Source organism: Bos javanicus, chromosome 15 (genome assembly GCF_032452875.1).
Source record: "Bos javanicus breed banteng chromosome 15, ARS-OSU_banteng_1.0, whole genome shotgun sequence".
Classification (NCBI taxonomy): Eukaryota; Metazoa; Chordata; class Mammalia; order Artiodactyla; family Bovidae; genus Bos; species Bos javanicus.
The window spans coordinates 47,360,011-47,378,509 of record NC_083882.1 but is presented as its reverse complement, the minus strand read 5'-3'; the positions used below and the strand labels follow the sequence as shown (position 1 = coordinate 47,378,509).

General features: G+C 39.3%; 2 protein-coding genes and 1 pseudogene across 2 annotated transcripts; 2 read left to right on the top strand and 1 right to left on the bottom strand.

The window, feature by feature from the left end:
• Positions 1–2,620: 2,620 nt before the first annotated feature.
• Positions 2,621–3,868, top strand: LOC133260957 (olfactory receptor 52N2-like; annotated as a pseudogene).
• Positions 3,869–13,004: 9,136 nt separating this feature from the next.
• LOC133261241 (peptidyl-prolyl cis-trans isomerase E-like) lies at positions 13,005–13,469 on the bottom strand. The gene has a single exon (XM_061439751.1). The coding sequence runs from the start codon at positions 13,426–13,428 to the stop codon at positions 13,111–13,113; it is 318 nt and encodes a 105-aa protein (XP_061295735.1). The 5' UTR covers positions 13,429–13,469; the 3' UTR covers positions 13,005–13,110.
• A 1,850-nt stretch (positions 13,470–15,319) lies between these two features.
• On the top strand, positions 15,320–16,357 carry LOC133261240 (olfactory receptor 52N2-like). The gene has a single exon (XM_061439750.1). The coding sequence runs from the start codon at positions 15,320–15,322 to the stop codon at positions 16,283–16,285; it is 966 nt and encodes a 321-aa protein (XP_061295734.1). The 3' UTR covers positions 16,286–16,357.
• The last annotated feature ends 2,142 nt before the right edge of the window (positions 16,358–18,499 follow it).

Here is an 18,499-nt window from a genome sequence, read left to right as displayed (position 1 = left end):
GACTTTTTCACCCCCCCACTTTCACTTTCATCAAGAGGCTTTTGAGTTCCTCTTCACTTTCTGCCATAAGGATGGTGTCACCTGCATATCTGAGGTTATTGATATTTCTCCCACCAATCTTGATTCCAGCTTGTGCTTCTTCCAGTCCAGCGTTTCTCATGATGTACTCTGCATAGAAGTTAAATAAGCAGGGTGACAATATACAGCCTTGATGTACTCCTTTTCCTATTTGGAAACAGTCTGTTGTTTCATGTCCAGTTCTAACTGTTGCTTCCAGACCTGCATACAAATTTCTCAAGAGGCAGATCACGTGGTCTGGTATTCCCATCTCTTTCAGAATTTTCCACAGTGTATTGTGATCCACACAGTCAAAAGCTTTGGCATAGTCAATAAAGCAGAAATAGATGTTTTTCTGGAACTCTCTTGCTTTTTCCATGATCCACCAGATGTTGGCAATTTGATCTGGTTCCTCTGCCTTTTCTAAAACTAGCTTGAACTTCAGGAAGTTCACAGTTCACATATTGCTGAAGCCTGGCTTGGAGAATATTGAGCATTACTTTACTAACGTGTGAGATGAGTGCAATTGTGTGGTAGTTTGAGCATTCTCCAGCATAGCTTTTCTTTGGGATTGGAAGGAAAACTGACCTTTTCCAGTCCTGTGGCCACTGCTGAGTTTTCCAAAATTGCTGGCATATTGAGTGCAGCACTTTCACAGCATCATCTTTCAGGATTTGAAATAGCCCCACTGGAATTCCATCACCTCCACTGACTTTGTTCATAGTGATGCTTTCTAAGGCCCACTTGACTTCACATCCCAGGATGTCTGGCTCTAGGTCAGTGATCACACCATCATGATTATCTGGGTCATGAAGATTTTTTTGTACAGTTCTTCTGTGTATTCTTGCCATCTCTTCTTAATATCTTCTGCTTCTGTTAGGTTCATACCATTTCTGTCCTTTATCAAGCCCATCTTTGCATGAAATGTTCCCTTGGTATCTCTAATTTTCTTGAAGAAATCTCTAGTATTTCCCATTCTGTTGTTTTCCTCTATTTCTTTGCATTGATCGCTGAAGAAGGATTTCTTACATCTTCTTGCTATTCTCTGGAACTTCTTCATATTTATTAAGGGCTAAAAATTATAAATATAAAAATTAAGGTATAATTATTTATACATATATATTTCTTCTTTACCTACTCAGAGATTTAAGAATCCACAAAACTATTAATAATTATAGCTTAAAATGTCACTGATTAAATGTCAAAAGAGAATCTTTCACGTTTATCAAGAAGAAACAATTAAATGTTTAAGGGAAAATGTATATGGCTGTGCATTGTACATTGCAACGTTAACTTATAAGTTGCAATGTACAATGCACAGCCATATACATTTTCCCTTAAACATTTAATTGTTTCTTCTTGACAAACGTGAAAGATTTTCTTTTGACATTTAATCATGAGATTTTACATTACATCATGAGAAACGCTGGACTGGAAGAAACACAAGCTGGAATCAAGATTGCCGGGAGAAATAGCAATAACCTCAGATATGCAGATGACACCACCCTTATGGCAGAAAGTGAAGAGGAACTAAAAAGCCTCTTGATGAAAGTGAAAGTGGAGAGTGAAAAAGTTGGCTTAAAGCTCAACATTCAGAAAATGAAGATCATGGCATCCGGTCCCATCACGTCATGGGAAATAGATGGGGAAACAGTGGAAACAATGGCAGACTTTATTTTGGGGGGCTCCAAAATCACTGCAGATGGTGACTGCAACCATGAATTAAAAGACACTTACTCCTTGGAAGGAAATTTATGATCAACCTAGATAGCATATTCAAAAGCAGAGACATTACTTTGCCAACAAAGGTTCATCTAGTCAAGGCTATGGTTTTTCCTGTGGTCATGTATGGATGTGGGAGTTGGACTGTGAAGAAGGCCGAGCGCCGAAGAATTGATGCTTTTGAACTGTGGTGTAGGAGAAGACTCTTGAGAGTCCCTTGGACTGCAAGGAGATCCAACCAGTCCATTCTGAAGGAGATCAGCCCTGGGATTTCTTTGGAAGGAATGATGCTAAAGCTGAAAGTCCAGTACTTTGGCCACCTCATGCGAAGAGTTGACTCATTGGAAAAGACTTTGACTCTGGGAGGGATTGGGGGCAAGAGGAGAAGGGGACGCCAGAGGATGAGATGGCTGGATGGCATCACTGACTCGATGGACGTGAGTCTCAGTGAACTCCGGGAGTTGGTGATGGACAGGGAGGCCTGGCGTGCTGCAATTCATGGGATCGCAAAGAGTCAGACACGACTGAGCGACTGATCTGATCTGATCTGATGTAATTTTAAGCCTGCCAAATTTTTGTCCCTGATTATTCTAACTTGGAATATCCAGACTTGTAGAGAGATCATGTTCACCTCATAATATATGTGTGCAATAAGTAAATTCTTACACAATTTAAATGGCTATAATCCAGTGGACATACCTGGAAGGACCATGTGGAAGAACCATGTGGAAGAAGGGAAATTATATGAGAAGTTGATAGAATCAGTGTTATTAAAACAGGGTCAATTATCTGGAAACTGATCAATGGGACAGAAGCAAGTACTAGTGCATGGTCTGGCAATATGACTGGGAACATACAGAAAGAGCTTACGGTATGAAAGTAAGAAAGACCAGGTCTTTGCTATGCTTGCACTATGCGTTCTTTTGATTCAGTAACAGACTCAAGTACCCTCAGCAAGATAAAACAGCACATCTGGGTGTAAAAAGCTAATTTTCACCGAAATGTATTATTTATTGTGAAAAATATTCATTCTTCTTTTGTCTCTGACTAAAAACAATCTACTACTGTCTCTTGTGCAGGACATATTCATTAGAACCAAAAGTCACATGCTTTGCCATTGACCATCGTGCATAGAGTCAACAGCTCCAGGCTGACACCTAAATATTTCATCCTCAATGGGATTCCTGGGCTAGAAGCTGCACACATTTGGATCTCCTTGCCATTCTGCTTCATGTACATCACTGCTGTCGTGGGGAACTGTGGGCTCATATACATCATCAGCCATGAGGAAGCCCTGCATCTGCCCATGTACTACTTCCTAGTCTTACTGCCCCTTATAGATATTAGTGAGTACACTTCATTTGTTCCCAATATGTTGTGTATCTTTCAGCTCAGCCTCAAAGAGATTGATTTTAATGCCTGACTTGTGCAGATGTTTTTCATCCACATGCTGACAGGTATGGAGTCTGGTGTGCTCATGCTTATGGCTCTGGATCACTATGCAGCCATTTGCTACCCTCTACGCTATTCTATCATCCTCACCAACACCACAATTACCAAGGCTGGCCTTGTCACCTTGACTTGAAGTGTGTTGATGGTGGTACTGTTCACTTTCCTGATTAAGCATCTTCCCTATTGCAAGGACAAACCTTGGTCAACACACCATTGTGACCATATGTCTCTGGCCAAATTATCCTGTGGCAATATCAAGATTAATGCCACCTATGGTCTCATAACTGCCGTACTGAATGGAGGGTCTGATATCATCTGTATTTCCCTCTTTTACACCATGATTTTCCATGTTGTAAAAAATCTGTCCTCTGCAGGTATTTGTTATAGAGCCTTCAGCACCTGTACATCACACATATGTGCTATTGTCATCACCTGTGTCCCAGCCTTCTTCAATGTCTTTACTCACCACTTTGGGGGATGCAACATACCTCACCATGTACACATTTTAATAGCCAGTCTCTACCTATTGCTGCCTCCCACCTTGAATCCAATTGTCTATGGAGTGAAGACCAAGCAGATCCATGAAAGGGTGATCAAATTGCTTTTTGGAGAGAAAGACATTTTGAGTGTGAGATAATCTATGATATAGAATTCTGTATTTAGTACAAAAATTAATAGAAGTATGCAAAAGAAGATAATAAATGTAAAATTCATCAGCCATGAGGTCAGAAAAATTACCTGTCAGTATTCTGCTCAAAGATTTATGATAAAATCACAAAATTTCAACTCTGATACCTAAATTTTATAGAAAAAAATGACAGGAAATAATTATATTCCCACAGACTTTAACTTTATTTAGACTTTCTGGAATGGGCACAGAATGAAGCATATAAAGAAATAGAGAAATTAGTGATATTGATTAAGAGTATATTCTATGCATGTTTGCGTGTGCTCAGTCATGTCCAACTCTGTGATCCCATGGACTGCAGCCTGCCAGTCTCCTTCATCCATGGAATTTTCCAGCCAAGAGTACTTCAGTGGGTTGCCATTCCCTCCTCCAGGGGATTTTCCTAGATCAAGAATTGAAGCCAAGACACTTGAGTCTTCTACATTGGCAGAAGGACTCTTGCATTGGTTGGCAGATTCTTTACCACTGGGCTACCTGGGGAGCCCCATATTCTTCTATAGCCTGCTAATATGAAGAACATATTTTAATATCATATTGGTGGTTTGGTCACTAAGTTGTGTCTGACTCTTGAGACCCCACGGACTGTAGCCTTCCAGGCTCCTCTATCCGTGGGATTCTCTAGGCAAGAATACTGGAGTGGGTTGCCATTTCCTTCTACAAGGGATTCTTGACACTAGAATTGAACTCAGGTCTCCTGCATTTCAGGCAGATTCTTTACTGACTGAGCTATATGGGAAGCCCTATATCATATTATATACATAGTCAAATGATTATGAAATATGTTTACCACTTGACATATTTTTGCAAGATAACTTTCATGCTTTGAAGCAAAACCTGAATTTTAAAAACATATTATCAGTACAAAAGTGCTTCTCTGTAATGCTACTTATAATCTTATAATCAGTAAGGTTGTTCTCTCTTGAAATTGTGTTTTTGGATTTGGAAAATTTTACTCAAAGTATTCTCTTTTAAACCATACCAAAACATAGCACTTTTCCCTACTGTCAGTTTTAAACACATATATTTTATCATGTATTATAATGATGTTTTATATAAAATATGCAAACATTTATTTCAAAACTATAGCATAATTTTCCAGGCAAGAATACTGGAGTGAGGTGCCATTTTGTACTCACGGGGATCTTTCTGATCCAGGGATCAAACCCAAATCTCCTGAGTCTCCTAAATTGGCAGGTGGATTCTTTACCACTAGCACACTGTGGGAAGTCCCTCTCATTTGATAATTGAGGTTTATGAGAAATACAAACAGCCAGCTGGGTGACTCTCAGAATACTTAAATTTAAATACCATAATGTGAATAGGCGTATGCTGTGGGAAGAGTGTGTGAGAGGCAACAGCCACAATAAACACAGAGCAGAAAACAAAAACCTGGAAAAATAAATGTAGTGAATAAAAACTTTGACACACTCAAGTAACAATTTCCAATTAATTTTATATCATCTTCCCCATTTCAAAATCAAAGATGAGTTTCACAGAAAGAAATGAACAACAACATAATTGGTAAAACTAAGACTCACCACTGAATTAGAGCCAGGAGGCCAGAATCATTGACAAATTCTTAAACTGTTATGAAGCAGAGAGTGAAGGAAGAAAATTCTACTCTGCATTCATGGGAGGGGGTAGTTAGAGATGGAGGGGGAAGAACAGGAGAGGAGAGGTGAGGACAAGATAAAAGGTGGATGGAATTTCAAATTCCATCTCCTGTCTGGAGACCAAGTTGTGAGGCAGACCTCAGGGCAATGGTCCAATCTTTCCACATCAACCTCACACAATTTGATTAGATCTAGAACCAAGGAATTGGGTACAAGCAACTCCCAGTCATATTTCAATTTATTTAAATCACATTTCCTGTTCATCTACGGAATATTATTACCAAGGGAAAGTTAGGGGAATGAAATTGCAAGATGATACCAAATGTAGTGAAAGTTATCTTGCTCCTACATACTCTTAAGAACACTTTAACCAATCACATGTAACTTGTCACATGTGTAGATGTACAGAGATAAAGAAATTAGAATACTCTCCAGTGGATTCAACATTGTATTGAACAAAACAATTCAGAAGGTGGTACAAAAATGCATGATCTATGCAAACAAGCAACTTCAACATATGTATGTTATCATATGTGAAATAGATGACCAGTCCACATTCAATGCATGAAACAGGGCACTCAAAGCTGGTGCAGGGGACAACCCAGAGGGATGGGATGGGGAGGGAGGTGGAAGGGGGGTTTGGGATGGGGGACACATGTATACCTGTGGCTGATTCATGTCAATGTATGGCAAAAAACATACATTGTAAAGTAATTAGCCTCCAACTAAATTAATTTAAAAAATGCAATGAAAAAAAAGAAAGCAACTTCAAGGCCTGGTTACCTCACCTTGCATGAGGATCCAGGCTAAGGAGAATGACCAGGAGAGGGCTGGCAAATAGAGTCTACAGCTTGGCCTAAAGACAAGGGAAATTTCCATTTCTGCTATCTACTGGTGATGGTGGATACTTTCACAACCTGGGTAGAGGCATTTCCCCATTGAAGTGAAATAGTAAAGGCTCTGCTCAAAGAAACAGTACTCAGATTTGGGTAAACTTCCCTGGTTCAATCCAGAATGATAACAGGAGTAAGCCTTTGTTGCCAAGGTGATACCAGAGTTATCTAAATAACTGGAAATAAAGTATAATTTACATGAATCATAGAGGCCTCAATCAGCTGGAAAGACAGAGATAATGAACCATACTTTAAAGAAGACCATAGCAAAAATCTGTCCAGAGACTAATTTAGCTTAGTATAAAGAGCTGCTAGTTGCACTAGTTAGAATTAGAGTGGCTCCTAGAAACAAGTTCCAACTGAGTTCTTATGAAATTTCATATAAGAAACCCTTTTCCTATTCTGAGCACTTAAGGGTTCAAGCACCTGATCAGAGGGTAGGAAACTAGACACTGTGAGATACATACAAACCTGGAGGTGGTTCTGAATGCGCTTCATACATTTGCTAATAAGGAAAGCTCCCTGAATGCCCCTCTTCACTGCATTATACTAGGGACTGGATACCCCTAAAACTTGGAAAGAGACACATGTAGAGAATCATTTCCAGACCTGATAGGTGGAACCTTATCAGATTGTGCTAAAACCTCATTTTTCTTCCATATTAGCAGGAATTAAGCTGTGGATCCACCACACTTAAGTAAAGTCAGCTTCTGACCGGACTGCAGCTCCACAGGCTTCAACAAGTACTGGAGAAATGGCCATCACACTGGCTCAAAATTGATAGTCTTGTGAACCTGGACTAGGACTCAGACTAAAAAAATTTTAAGTATCTTAAATAACTAGTGTATTGATTACAGCTTTTCATAGTGACATCTGTGGTTGACTGGAGCATTTTTCTGACCTATCGGTATTCCCTTACTTGACTATGGGCCTATCTAATTTTCTTAGAAATGTTTGGTACCTGGCCAAATCTGTTAGATAACTTTGGAAGTTGCTATTAAAATGATGATGGCCTTTTCTCTCCATTTTCTGTCTTAACCCACTTGGTCTGCCACTTCCTAGAAGGAAAATATTGATATTTTAAATCAAACTGCCACAAAGCCTTTCCCTAGAGGGTAAAGTTGAAGTGATTGTTGGATTTAACATAGAATTCTCCTGACCTTCTATAGGCAGTATCTCCCTGCAGTGGTCCCAATAGTCAATTTTGATGCAGTGTTAGAGCTCAAGACTTCTTATAATCTTCTTCCTTGAAAATTCTCTTTCCAGTTTTAATTAACCAGGGAACTTCAGAATGTCTGGTCCCCTCTCTCAACTTATCTGAAATAATCTCCATTGAAGAAAAGGTGATTATCCGTCCCTTGCAATCCCCTGCATTTCACATGAAAAAATGTGTCACCTACCTCTAATGTACAACTGATCCATGTACAAAAAGTATAAATGTCAATAGGTAATACATGAAAGTCACACAGATTGGATATCATGTAAATGGAATATGGAAAATTTGGCTTCATAAGGCAATCTTTGTACTTTCTGAAAATGAAGACATTAATGATACCACAATGGTAAGGAAAACTTGCGCCCCTGGCCAGTTATATTTTTGTCTGTGGTATAAGAAGAGACCCTTTGACATGAGAGTAGTTATACTATGGGCTGGAGAGCTGGCAACATGATCATATCATTTCAGATCAGTCGCTCAGTCATGTCCACTCTTTGCAACCCCATGAATCACAGCATGCCAGGCCTCCCTGTCCATCACCAACTCCTGGAGTTCACTGAGACTCACATCCATCAAGTCAGTGATGCCATCCAGCCATCTCATCCTCTGGCGTCCCCTTCTCCTCTTGCCCCCAATTCCTCCCTGAATCAAAGTCTTTTCCAATGAGTCAACTCTTCGCATGAGGTGGCCGAAGTACTGGAGTTTCAGCTTTAGCATCATTCCTTCCAAAGAAATCCCAGGACTGATCTCCTTCAGAATGGACTGGTTGGATCTCCTTGCAGTCCAAGGGACTCTCAAGAGTCTTCTCCTACACCACAGTTCAAAAGCATCAATTCTTTGGCGCTCAGCCTTCTTCACAGTCTAACTTTCACATCCGTACATGACCACGGGAAAACCATAGCCTTGACTAGATGAACCTTTGTTGGCAAAGTAATGTCTCTGCTTTTGAATATGCTATCTAGGTTGGTCATAATTTTCCTTCCAAGGAGTAAGCGTCTTTTAATTTCATGGCTGCAGTCACCATTGGCAGTGATTTTGGAGCCCAGAAAAATAAAGTGTGCCATTGTTTCCACTGTTTCCCCATCTATTTCCCATGAAGTGATGGGACCAGATGCCATGATCTTAGTTTTCTGGATGTTGAGCTTTAAGCCAACTTTTTCACTCTCCACTTTCACTTTCATCAAGAAGCTTTTGAGTTCCTCTTCACTTTCTGCCATAAGGATGGTGTCATCTGCATATCTGAGGTTATTGATATTTCTCCCGGCAATCTTGATTCCAGCTTGTGCTTCTTCCAGTCCAGCGTTTCTCATGATGTACTCTGCATAGAAGTTAAATAAGCAGGGTGACAATATACAGCCTTGACGTACTCCTTTTCCTATTTGGAAACAGTCTGTTGTTCCATGTACAGTTCTAACTGTTACTTCCTGACCTGCATACAAATTTCTCAAGAGGCAGGTCAGGTGGTCTGGTATTCCCATCTCTTTCAGAATTTTCCACAGTGTATTGTGATCCACACAGTCAAAGGCTTTGGCATAGTCAATAAAGCAGAAATAGATGTTTTTCTGGAACTCTCTTGCTTTGTCAATGATCCAGTGGATGTTGGCAATTTGATCTCTGGTTCCTCTGCCTTTTCTAAAACCAGCTTGAACTTCAGGAAGTTCACGGTTCACATATTGCTGAAGCCTGGCTTGGAGAATTTTGAGCATTACTTCACTAGCTTGTGAGATGAGTGCAATTGTGTGGTAGTTTGAGCACTCTTTGGCATTGCCTTTCTTTGGGATTGGAATGAAAACTGACCTTTTCCAGTCCTGTGGCCACTGCTGAGTCTTCCAAATTTGCTGGCATATTGAGTGCAGCATTTTCACAGCATCATCTTTCAGGATTTGGAATAGCTCAACTGGAATTCCATCACCTCCACTAGCTTTGTTCGTAGTGATGCTTTCTAAGGCCCACTTGACTTCACATTCCAGGATGTCTGGCTCTAGGTCAGTGATCACACCATCATGTTTATCTGGGTTATGAAGATCTTTTTTGTACAGTTCTTCTGTGTATTCTTGCCATCTCTTCTTAATATCTTCTGCTTCTGTTAGGTCCATACCATTTCTGTCCTTTATCGAGCCCATCTTTGCATGAAATGTTCCTTTGGTATCTCTGATTTTCTTGAAGAGATCTCTAGTCTTTCCCATTCTGTTGTTTTCCTCTATTTCTTTGCATTGATCTCTGAAAAGGCTTTCTTATCTCTTCTTACTATTCTTTGGAACTCTTCATTCAGATGTTTATATCTTTCTTTTTCTCCTTTGATTTTCACTTCTCTTCTTTTCACAGTATTTGTAAGGCCTCCCCAGACAGCCATTTTGCTTTTTTGCATTTCTTTTCCATGGGGATGATCTTGATCCCTGTCTCCTGTACAATGTCACGAACCTCATGAAGGGTCCTGCTTATACTGAATATTTTCTAACTCTTTTTGTGTGTGTGTGTGCACAGCTCAGAAAGCTTTACATCTCTTCCTAGAAATAGAATACACCTTAAGAAGATGTTGGTAGGATAGTAGGACAAAGTATTCTTGGTATCCTCATCACAACTGCTAGAGTCCATGTCAATATATCAGTAGATATGATAAGCAACCTGTCTATTACAATTGGACAGATTGCCCAAAAAACATCATGCCCCAACATGTATTTCTAGATTCTTTGGTTCTGGTGGTCTTTGATAACAGAATTTCCTTGGATTTCATTTTGACCAAACACAGAGGGGTATGTGTACTCGCCACAGGCTGTACATATACAAATACCTCAGGAGAAGTTGAAAGTCTAACGAATAGATTATTTCAAAAGGCCACTTGGTTACAAAATCAATAAAAAGAGGACCCACTCCAAGATTTATTTTCCTGGTTGCTGTCTGGAACGGGAGGGTTTTCTCAGGAATTCTACAAAGATGCGTCTTGATCATCATCTTCATTATAATACATCTACTAATGTTCATATGATTGTCTAGGTGCATTGACAGGCAGTCACAAAGGAGTAATGTCTTCCTAATGCAAAATGTTGATGCCAAGCCTAGGACTTGAGAATTCTTTGAAATGAAACTTTATGATTATCACTTCTCTAATCCTGAAAAATTGATGCTGCCCCCATCCATCAGAAAGTAGCCAGAGCCATCGTCACCCCTGTTCCCTTCAGGATGGAGGAGTATCAAAGAAAAGAGGGAATTGAAACTGGGCAGGACCCCAAGGGACCTTCTTGGTGACAAGACCCCTCTGTGTTCCCCTGCTTCTTGTTTATAGAAAAAGCTTTAGTCTCCTAGTCCTTCTCCAAATTCCAAAGAGAAAGCCCAAGGAATTAACATTAGAGAAGTAAGGGAATGTAGAGGCAAAGTGCAAAGTAAAAGCAGTCAGACAAGAAAAGTAATAATAACTTAAACAATGTCAGCCATAAAGAACTCCCAGTTCCTTTTGGAAGATATAGGTAAAGGGCTCATGTGCATTCCTCAGTTGTTTTGCAAAAACCAGAGCCCCACCAAAGGAGACTGCTCACCACAATCACACAGACACCAGACTGGTTGTAGTCAGAAGACTGTTGACGTTGATTCCTGAAACTTCACCTTGATATATCCTCACCAACAATTAGAGATTTGTGCAAAACTGATCACACATCTTATGATTCTATTCTTCTCACTGTCTTTGAAAACCCTTCCTTAAAAGACACGAGGGGTTTGGATCTTTTGAGCATGCACTCATGTGTGTGTGCTAAGTTGTTACAGTAGTATCTGACTCTTTGTGACCCTATGGACTACAACCCGCCAGGCTCTTATGTCCATGAGACTCTCCAGGCAAAACTACTAGAGTGGATTGCCATGCCCTCCTCCAGGGGATCTTCCAGACCTAGGGACTGAATCTGTGTCTCTTACATCTCCAACATTGACAGGCAGGTTCTTTACCATCTTCCTCTTTTCCTTGCTTGGTGCCCTGCGATAAATGCTATACTTCCCCTCACCACAAGTTGGTGTCAGTAGATTGATTTGCTGTGCATCTGGCAAGTGGATTCCAGTTCAGTTTAGTAACAATACTACCTTTGAAAATGGTTGCAAACTATGACAGAAGATGTGTTCATATTTTAGTACTGAAAGTTCCCAGCAAGCAATAAAATCAAAGCTAACACCTCTACTGGGATGGATAAGGAGAAGCATGAATAATCCAAATATTAGAAAAACAACTGACCAAAAAACACTTGAAAAGAATGTTCATAGGCCCTACTAACAAAGTTGATTTTAAGTCTAGCTAAAATATCAAAATATCAAGCTAAATAACAAATTCAGTTGGGGAAAAGAGAGCAGGCATATAATAGTTAGTACTTTAGAGGGATAGCATACTAATAGTGTATGGGAGTGAAAATCCCATATGAAGATGATTTTTTTACGAAGATGAATTTTTCCAACTTTTATCAACATAATTGAATTGTCTATGCCTCTTTTTCCACAAATTTCAAATCTATTTCTAATAATTCTAAGAGGGGAAAATCAATAGTACAAACAGATTAGGATATCCATAAAATAATTCTCTTTGATAACAAAAATTAGAAACAATTTAAATATTCAAGAGTAATAAAATGTTTAATTTTGCTTCAACTATTGAATGGAAAGTTTAGCTCTAAACTTTCAATTGCAAGGCATATAGAATGACATGAGAAATGTACATTATATTAAATAGGGGAAAATGTGCAAATTTCATACAGTATGAAGTTTATATGAAAGAGAATATTATACATAGTAATCCAAAATTATTGGACAAGTAGATAAAGCATTTTAAAATGGTTATTGCTTCATTAGAATAACAAGTGATTTTCCAAGTTTTTATTATGCTTTTCTATAGTTTCTTTTTAGATTTTTTTCTACATTTAAAAAAATGTATTTATTTTGCAATAAGAGAAGAAACTTTTAAATGATATTTGTCTCCACCAGTCTTGGTGGTCATATTTCTCACTTGGGAATACAGCATTAAACTTTAATATGTTTTTGCTTTTGTTGTTCCTTTTTCTATTAAAAAGTTTCTAAATGCCTATCTAGTACCATAAGCCCAAAGTTCCTTCTCTTTCAAACAGATTCTTCTGAGACATCTAATTGTGGAGAGTCAATCACCTGGGATACCTTGCTGAAGATTCTCCAGGGAAACTAAAATTCCTTTTTTAGTTGTCTGTTTTTTTTTTTTAAATCAAAACTAGGATTTATTTTACCAAAAGAAAATGTCCAGGAGTCACACAGGTGGGCCCACAAGAAGCCCTGGTGGCAAAGGCCTGTATAGGCCATGCACAGCTGTCCACAGTGGGGAGGGCAGCCCTGGGCCCAAGGCCACACCTGAGGAAGAGCCAGAGGAGGTGTCCCATGCTGACCCTGAGGAAGGGCCACGACACGAAGCCCTGCTCGCTGCCAATGGGACACCTCGGGTGCCGGTGCCCCGGGTTGACAGCTCCCCTCTCACACATACTCCCCACAGTCGGAGATGATCACCTTCTGCTTGGGCTTCCCGTCCTTGCTGCCCTGGGCCTCAATCTGCCGCAAGACGTCCAGGCCATCCGTGATCTCCCCAAACACTACATGCTTGCCGTCCAGCCAATCCGTCTTGTCACACATCAGGAAGAACTGGGAGCCGTTGGTGTTTGGGCCGGAGTTGGCCATGGACAGCAGGCCTGGTCCCGTGTGTTTGAGGATAAAGTTTTCATCGTCAAACTTCTTCCCGTAGATGGACTTGCCCCCGGTGCCGTTGTGGTTGGTGAAATCACCGCCCTGGCACATGAACTGGGGGATGATGCGGTGGAAACTGCTGCCCTTGAAGCCAAAGCTTCAATATAAGTAAGAAGATGCCAGCCCAGATTTTGAAAAACTCCTAAGGATTCTCAGCCATGAATAAGAACTTTGTGCCTAACACTGAGGTAAGTTTGGGTAATTTTTTAAAATAGCCATTTGAAAAAGATAGAGATATTCCTGGATAATAATACAATGGCTAAGAATATAGGCATAATTACCAAAAGACAACATTAGCAAAAAGCAATGTATTTCTCTTTCCCTTTCACTTCTTAAGAGACAATGGTTTTTTGTCTTTATGGGTGGCTAGACTTAACCTCATTTCCACTTTATTCATTTCCTCATGGTGTATACATAAAAGATGGTGGACACTGGAGATTTTTATCTTTAAATGTTTCTAATCCAGGTCCATGAAATGATAGTTTCTCCAGGTGGTGAAATTTCAGGAGAGGTTTGGGAGAGCCTTTTTTATTAGAAGAGATGGTTCACACAAGATGAAGTCAGCTTAGGAAGCAGAAACCATGAGCCTCTGAAACTTGTATTCCTTTGTATTTCTTCTTTCTGTGGTGGTTTCTATGTAGTCTGGTCAGTAGAAGTAGACATAATGGTAATTTTTTGAATATTTAGGTGAAAAGAATCTGTATCTTGTGGCTTCACTGCCATGTAATACATGCCATCGCACTAGAAGTATCTACTTAAGTCTGCTGAATGATGGGTGTATTTGACACTGACTTTGCTGCATGAGAACTCAGGTTTATGGCACAGCTTAAGCATCATTTTATTTTTTTGAATAAAAGAACAATTTTAACCATTTGGAACCTTCATTTTACTCAGATATCCCTGAATCTATAAATTTCTTCAAATATCTTTCAGTCATTTCTACTGCCCTACAAGAAATAACAATCCAAAGATATGGTATTGTCTGTTGTACTGATTACCTGTACAGTTATAGTGAAATATTGTTTAAATTACAGCAAACAATACCATATCTTTGGATTGTTATTTCTTGTAGGGCAGTAGAAATGACTGAAATTTTTTAATGATTTAGAAATGTAAAAGAACAGTCTTATGGACTCTGTGGGAGAGGGAGAGGGTGGGAAGATTTGGGAGAATGGCATTGAAACATGTAAAATATCATGTATGAAACGAGATGCCAGTCCAGGTTCAATGCACGATACTGGATGCTTGGGGCTAGTGCACTGGGATGACCCAGAGGGATCGTATGGGGAGGGAGGAGGGAGGAGGGTTCAGAATGGGGAACACATGTATACCTGTGGCAGATTCATTTTGATATTTGGCAAAACTAATACAATTATGTAAAATTTAAAAATAAAATAAAATTTAAAAAAAAAAGAAATGTAAATACTGGTTTTTTTTTCCTTCTCAAGAACAACTGAATTTTCACAACATGGAAAAGCATGATATTGGCATCAGAGATTGAATGCCAATCATATTAAATCCTTACTACTTCAAAAATTTTATTGAGTTTCTACAGTATGTTATCATTAGCAAGATATCCAGAACAATTTTGCAATAACTTGCTTTCCTCATAATCTTCAAGGCAAGAGCTGTAAGAGACAGAGACAGTAAGGATAGTAGAAAGTATCCTTTCTAACTTTCTAAGCAGAAAGTTTGCTGTTGCACATTAAACAAAGTAAGACTCTACTATTTATTTTTAGATAACATAGTTCAAAGATTCTTTTGCTAGAGCTGGGGAAATAAAAAACCATCCTGATTATCCTAACAAGATGAATGTTCATGGCTTTCATTGTTATCGTTCTACAAACCATTCTTATATTTGGTCTCTAACCCCACCTCTATCTCCTATACAGAGAGCAATTGTGGACAAAGAATATAAAATGCCCCCCACTTGTCAGGCATTATGTCTGGAGCCAATATCTCCAGCATGACACCAGGATTCTTTATCCTGAATGGTGTTTCTGGGCTGGAAACCGCACACATCTGGATCTCCCTGCCATTCTGCTTCATGTACATCATTGCTGTTGTGGGCAACTGTGGACTCATCTACCTCATCGGCCATGAGGAGGCCCTGCATCACCCCATGTACTACTTTCTGGCCCTGCTCTCCTTCACAGATGTCACCCTGTGCACCACCACGATACCCAACATGCTGTGCATATTCTGGTTCAACCTGAAGGAGATTGACTTCAATGGCTGCCTGGCTCAGATGTTTTTTGTCCACATGTTGACTGGGATGGAGTCTGGGGTGCTCATGCTCATGGCGCTGGACCGCTATGTGGCCATCTGCTACCCCTTACGCTATGCCACCATCCTCACCAGTGCTGTCATTGCCAAGGCTGGTCTTGCCACTCTGCTGAGGGGTGTGATGCTCATCTTTCCATTCACTTTCCTTACCAAGTGCCTGCCCTATTGTCGAGGCAACTTCATTCCCCACACGTACTGTGACCACATGTCTGTGGCCAAGGTGTCCTGTGGCAATTTCAGGGTCAATGCTATTTATGGTCTGATGGTTGCTCTCCTCATCGGCGTGTTTGACATGTGCTGTATTGCAGTGTCTTACACTATGATCTTGCGAGCTGTGGTGAGCCTGTCATCCACAGATGCTCATCACAAAGCCTTCAGCACCTGTACATCACATATCTGTGCTATTGTGATCACCTATGTCCCAGCTTTTTTCACTTTTTTCACCCACCGTTTTGGAGGACACAGTGTCCCTCACCACATACACATCATTGTGGCCAACCTTTATCTGCTCCTGCCTCCTACAATGAGCCCAATTGTTTATGGTATCAAGACCAAACTGATTCGTGAGGGTGTGATCAAATTTTTACTTGGAGAGAAGGTCGTTTTTACCCAAGACACATAAATCTTAAAATAGATACATTGCTTGGGGTGGGTGATGGTGGGGGGGGGGGAGCGTAAAATAGAATGAAGAAGAAATTTGTTAAAGATGTGAGCAAATTTGTAAAAGAAGCAAGAAATTTGTAAAAGCTGTGAAACATTTGTAAAAAAAATAGTATTAAAAATTAAGTCCTCCAGTAGATAGATTCTTTGAAACCTTTTCAAGTATACATTATGAATTTTTTTTTTCTGTGTAGAGTTCTACCAAAAAAGAAAATGCAGTATAAAGAAGTAACATACTCATTTCTTATAGATTTTATATTTTAAATAAGGGTTAATAGACTCATGACATGTGAACAGATAGGTAAGAAAATGAAAATCACAGGCCTAATGTCAATGCAAGCATTGTGTGTAAAAACAAGAAGCTGTGGTGATATGTAGCAAGCACATCCTCTCCATAAAGGACAGGTTCTACTCAAATCAAGCACATTATTGTTATGGGGTTATGTGGACCAAGTATTAAATACTTTCCAGTATTTTTTTCAGATGTTTTGTGAAATCTCCCAATTTTAACTATCAACTAAATATTTTAAAATATTTTTCATTTTATAGATATCTAAGTTTTCTGTTTTTTTTTCATTTCATCAGTTTGGGACCCTCCATTTAAAATACACCTAAAAATATAATTGTGATATTATCAGTCAAGCAAGCAAAAGCACTTGTTTAATTTCTAGTATTTGTTATAATTCATTCACTCATTCATTTTTTTTCCAGATACTTATAAAAGTCATATTGTGGGTCACACCTTGGGTTTAATGAAAGAAAGGAAGAACTGATTCTGATGTAATCCCTGGCAACAATGTGCTCAGAAGCTAGATTTTAGCCAGAGATTGTGAGAGGAAACAAATGTGAAACAGAAGACATGATAAAAAGTGAATTCAATATGGAGAGAGCAAAAAATCAGTGCAGAAGAGTTGGGGAACACATTAATTTTGGATTTGAAGAGTTCCAAAGTATAAATTTTGTGTCTTTTAATTTCTAATTACAAGACTTTGACAGACTTTAATCTCTCTAAATCTCAGCTTCCATGCTTTTTATCAAATGATGGTAGTGGCTTAAACAGCAGAGAAAATTTTATGTAGAATTTTTCTTTTCCTGCCATAAAAATAATTTTATTTCATTATTTCAAGAATTAGGTGATCAATTATTTCATCCATTGATGCCATCATGGTTGCTTTCCTGTCCTGAATCTATCATGTCCCTCAATTCCAGGTCTTAATAGTCTAGTTATTTCTTTACTCTTATATAGGCTATATTGACAGGATGTCTAGAAGGACTGACAGTCAATTCCAAGTTGTCCAGTAGGACTTATGCCAATTTTACCTTGCAAGTACATTGTTCATGCTCATTAATTTATAAACAACTACAGATGTGACCAGTAGTTCAACTTTTTTAGATATTATCTTACACAAGTAATCTAAATTGCCAATAAGAGTAACAATGCCGTTAGTAAAGATTTAAGCCAGATTCTCCTTAACCAAACTATTTTCCTCGTATTTTGCCTAAACTGAGAAAAGGATCATTCAGAGTATAAATTTCATTCTTTTTATGTATCATAAGATTGTTTATATTAGAATAGTCATCAGCTTTAAAAACACAACATTTAGTACATATAGCATAAGTCCCACCCTTGGAAAGCTGAAGGACATGATATTCTGTGGGGCCACTTTTGTCATCATGGAGGCTTCAAATTTACCAAGTTAATGGCTTGATTACTATCATTCAAAGCTTGCTGACTAAATTTATTTAAAGCCTCTATGTGATTAATGACAACCTTCATTCCAAGTAAAGAAACAAACATTGCAGCCCAATGACCTTACCGCTAGAAAACGTATTGGCCCCAGTGTGCTACATTAAAAGTAGATTGTCAGGGTCACTTTCAACACTACCCATAGGCAAACCTGAGTGAATGAGTGAAAGTCACTCTGTCATGTCTGACTCCTTGTGACCTCATAGACTAGTTCTTGGAATTCCCCAGGCCAGAATTCTGGAGTGGGTAGCCTTTCCCTTCTCCAGGGGATCTTCCCAATCCAAGGATTGAATCCAGGTCTCCTGCATTGCAGGCAGGTTCTTTACTAGCTGAGCCACAGTGGAAGCTCAAGAATATTGGACTAGGTAGCCTATTCCTTCTGTAGTGGAGATGGGAATCAAACCAGGGTCTCCTGCATTGCAGGCAGAT

Coding starts and splice junctions, on each gene's coding strand:
- LOC133261241 (XM_061439751.1), bottom strand. CDS start 13,428: ATGTGCCAGGGCGGTGATTTCACCAACCACAACGGCACCGGGGGCAAG.
- LOC133261240 (XM_061439750.1), top strand. CDS start 15,320: ATGTCTGGAGCCAATATCTCCAGCATGACACCAGGATTCTTTATCCTG.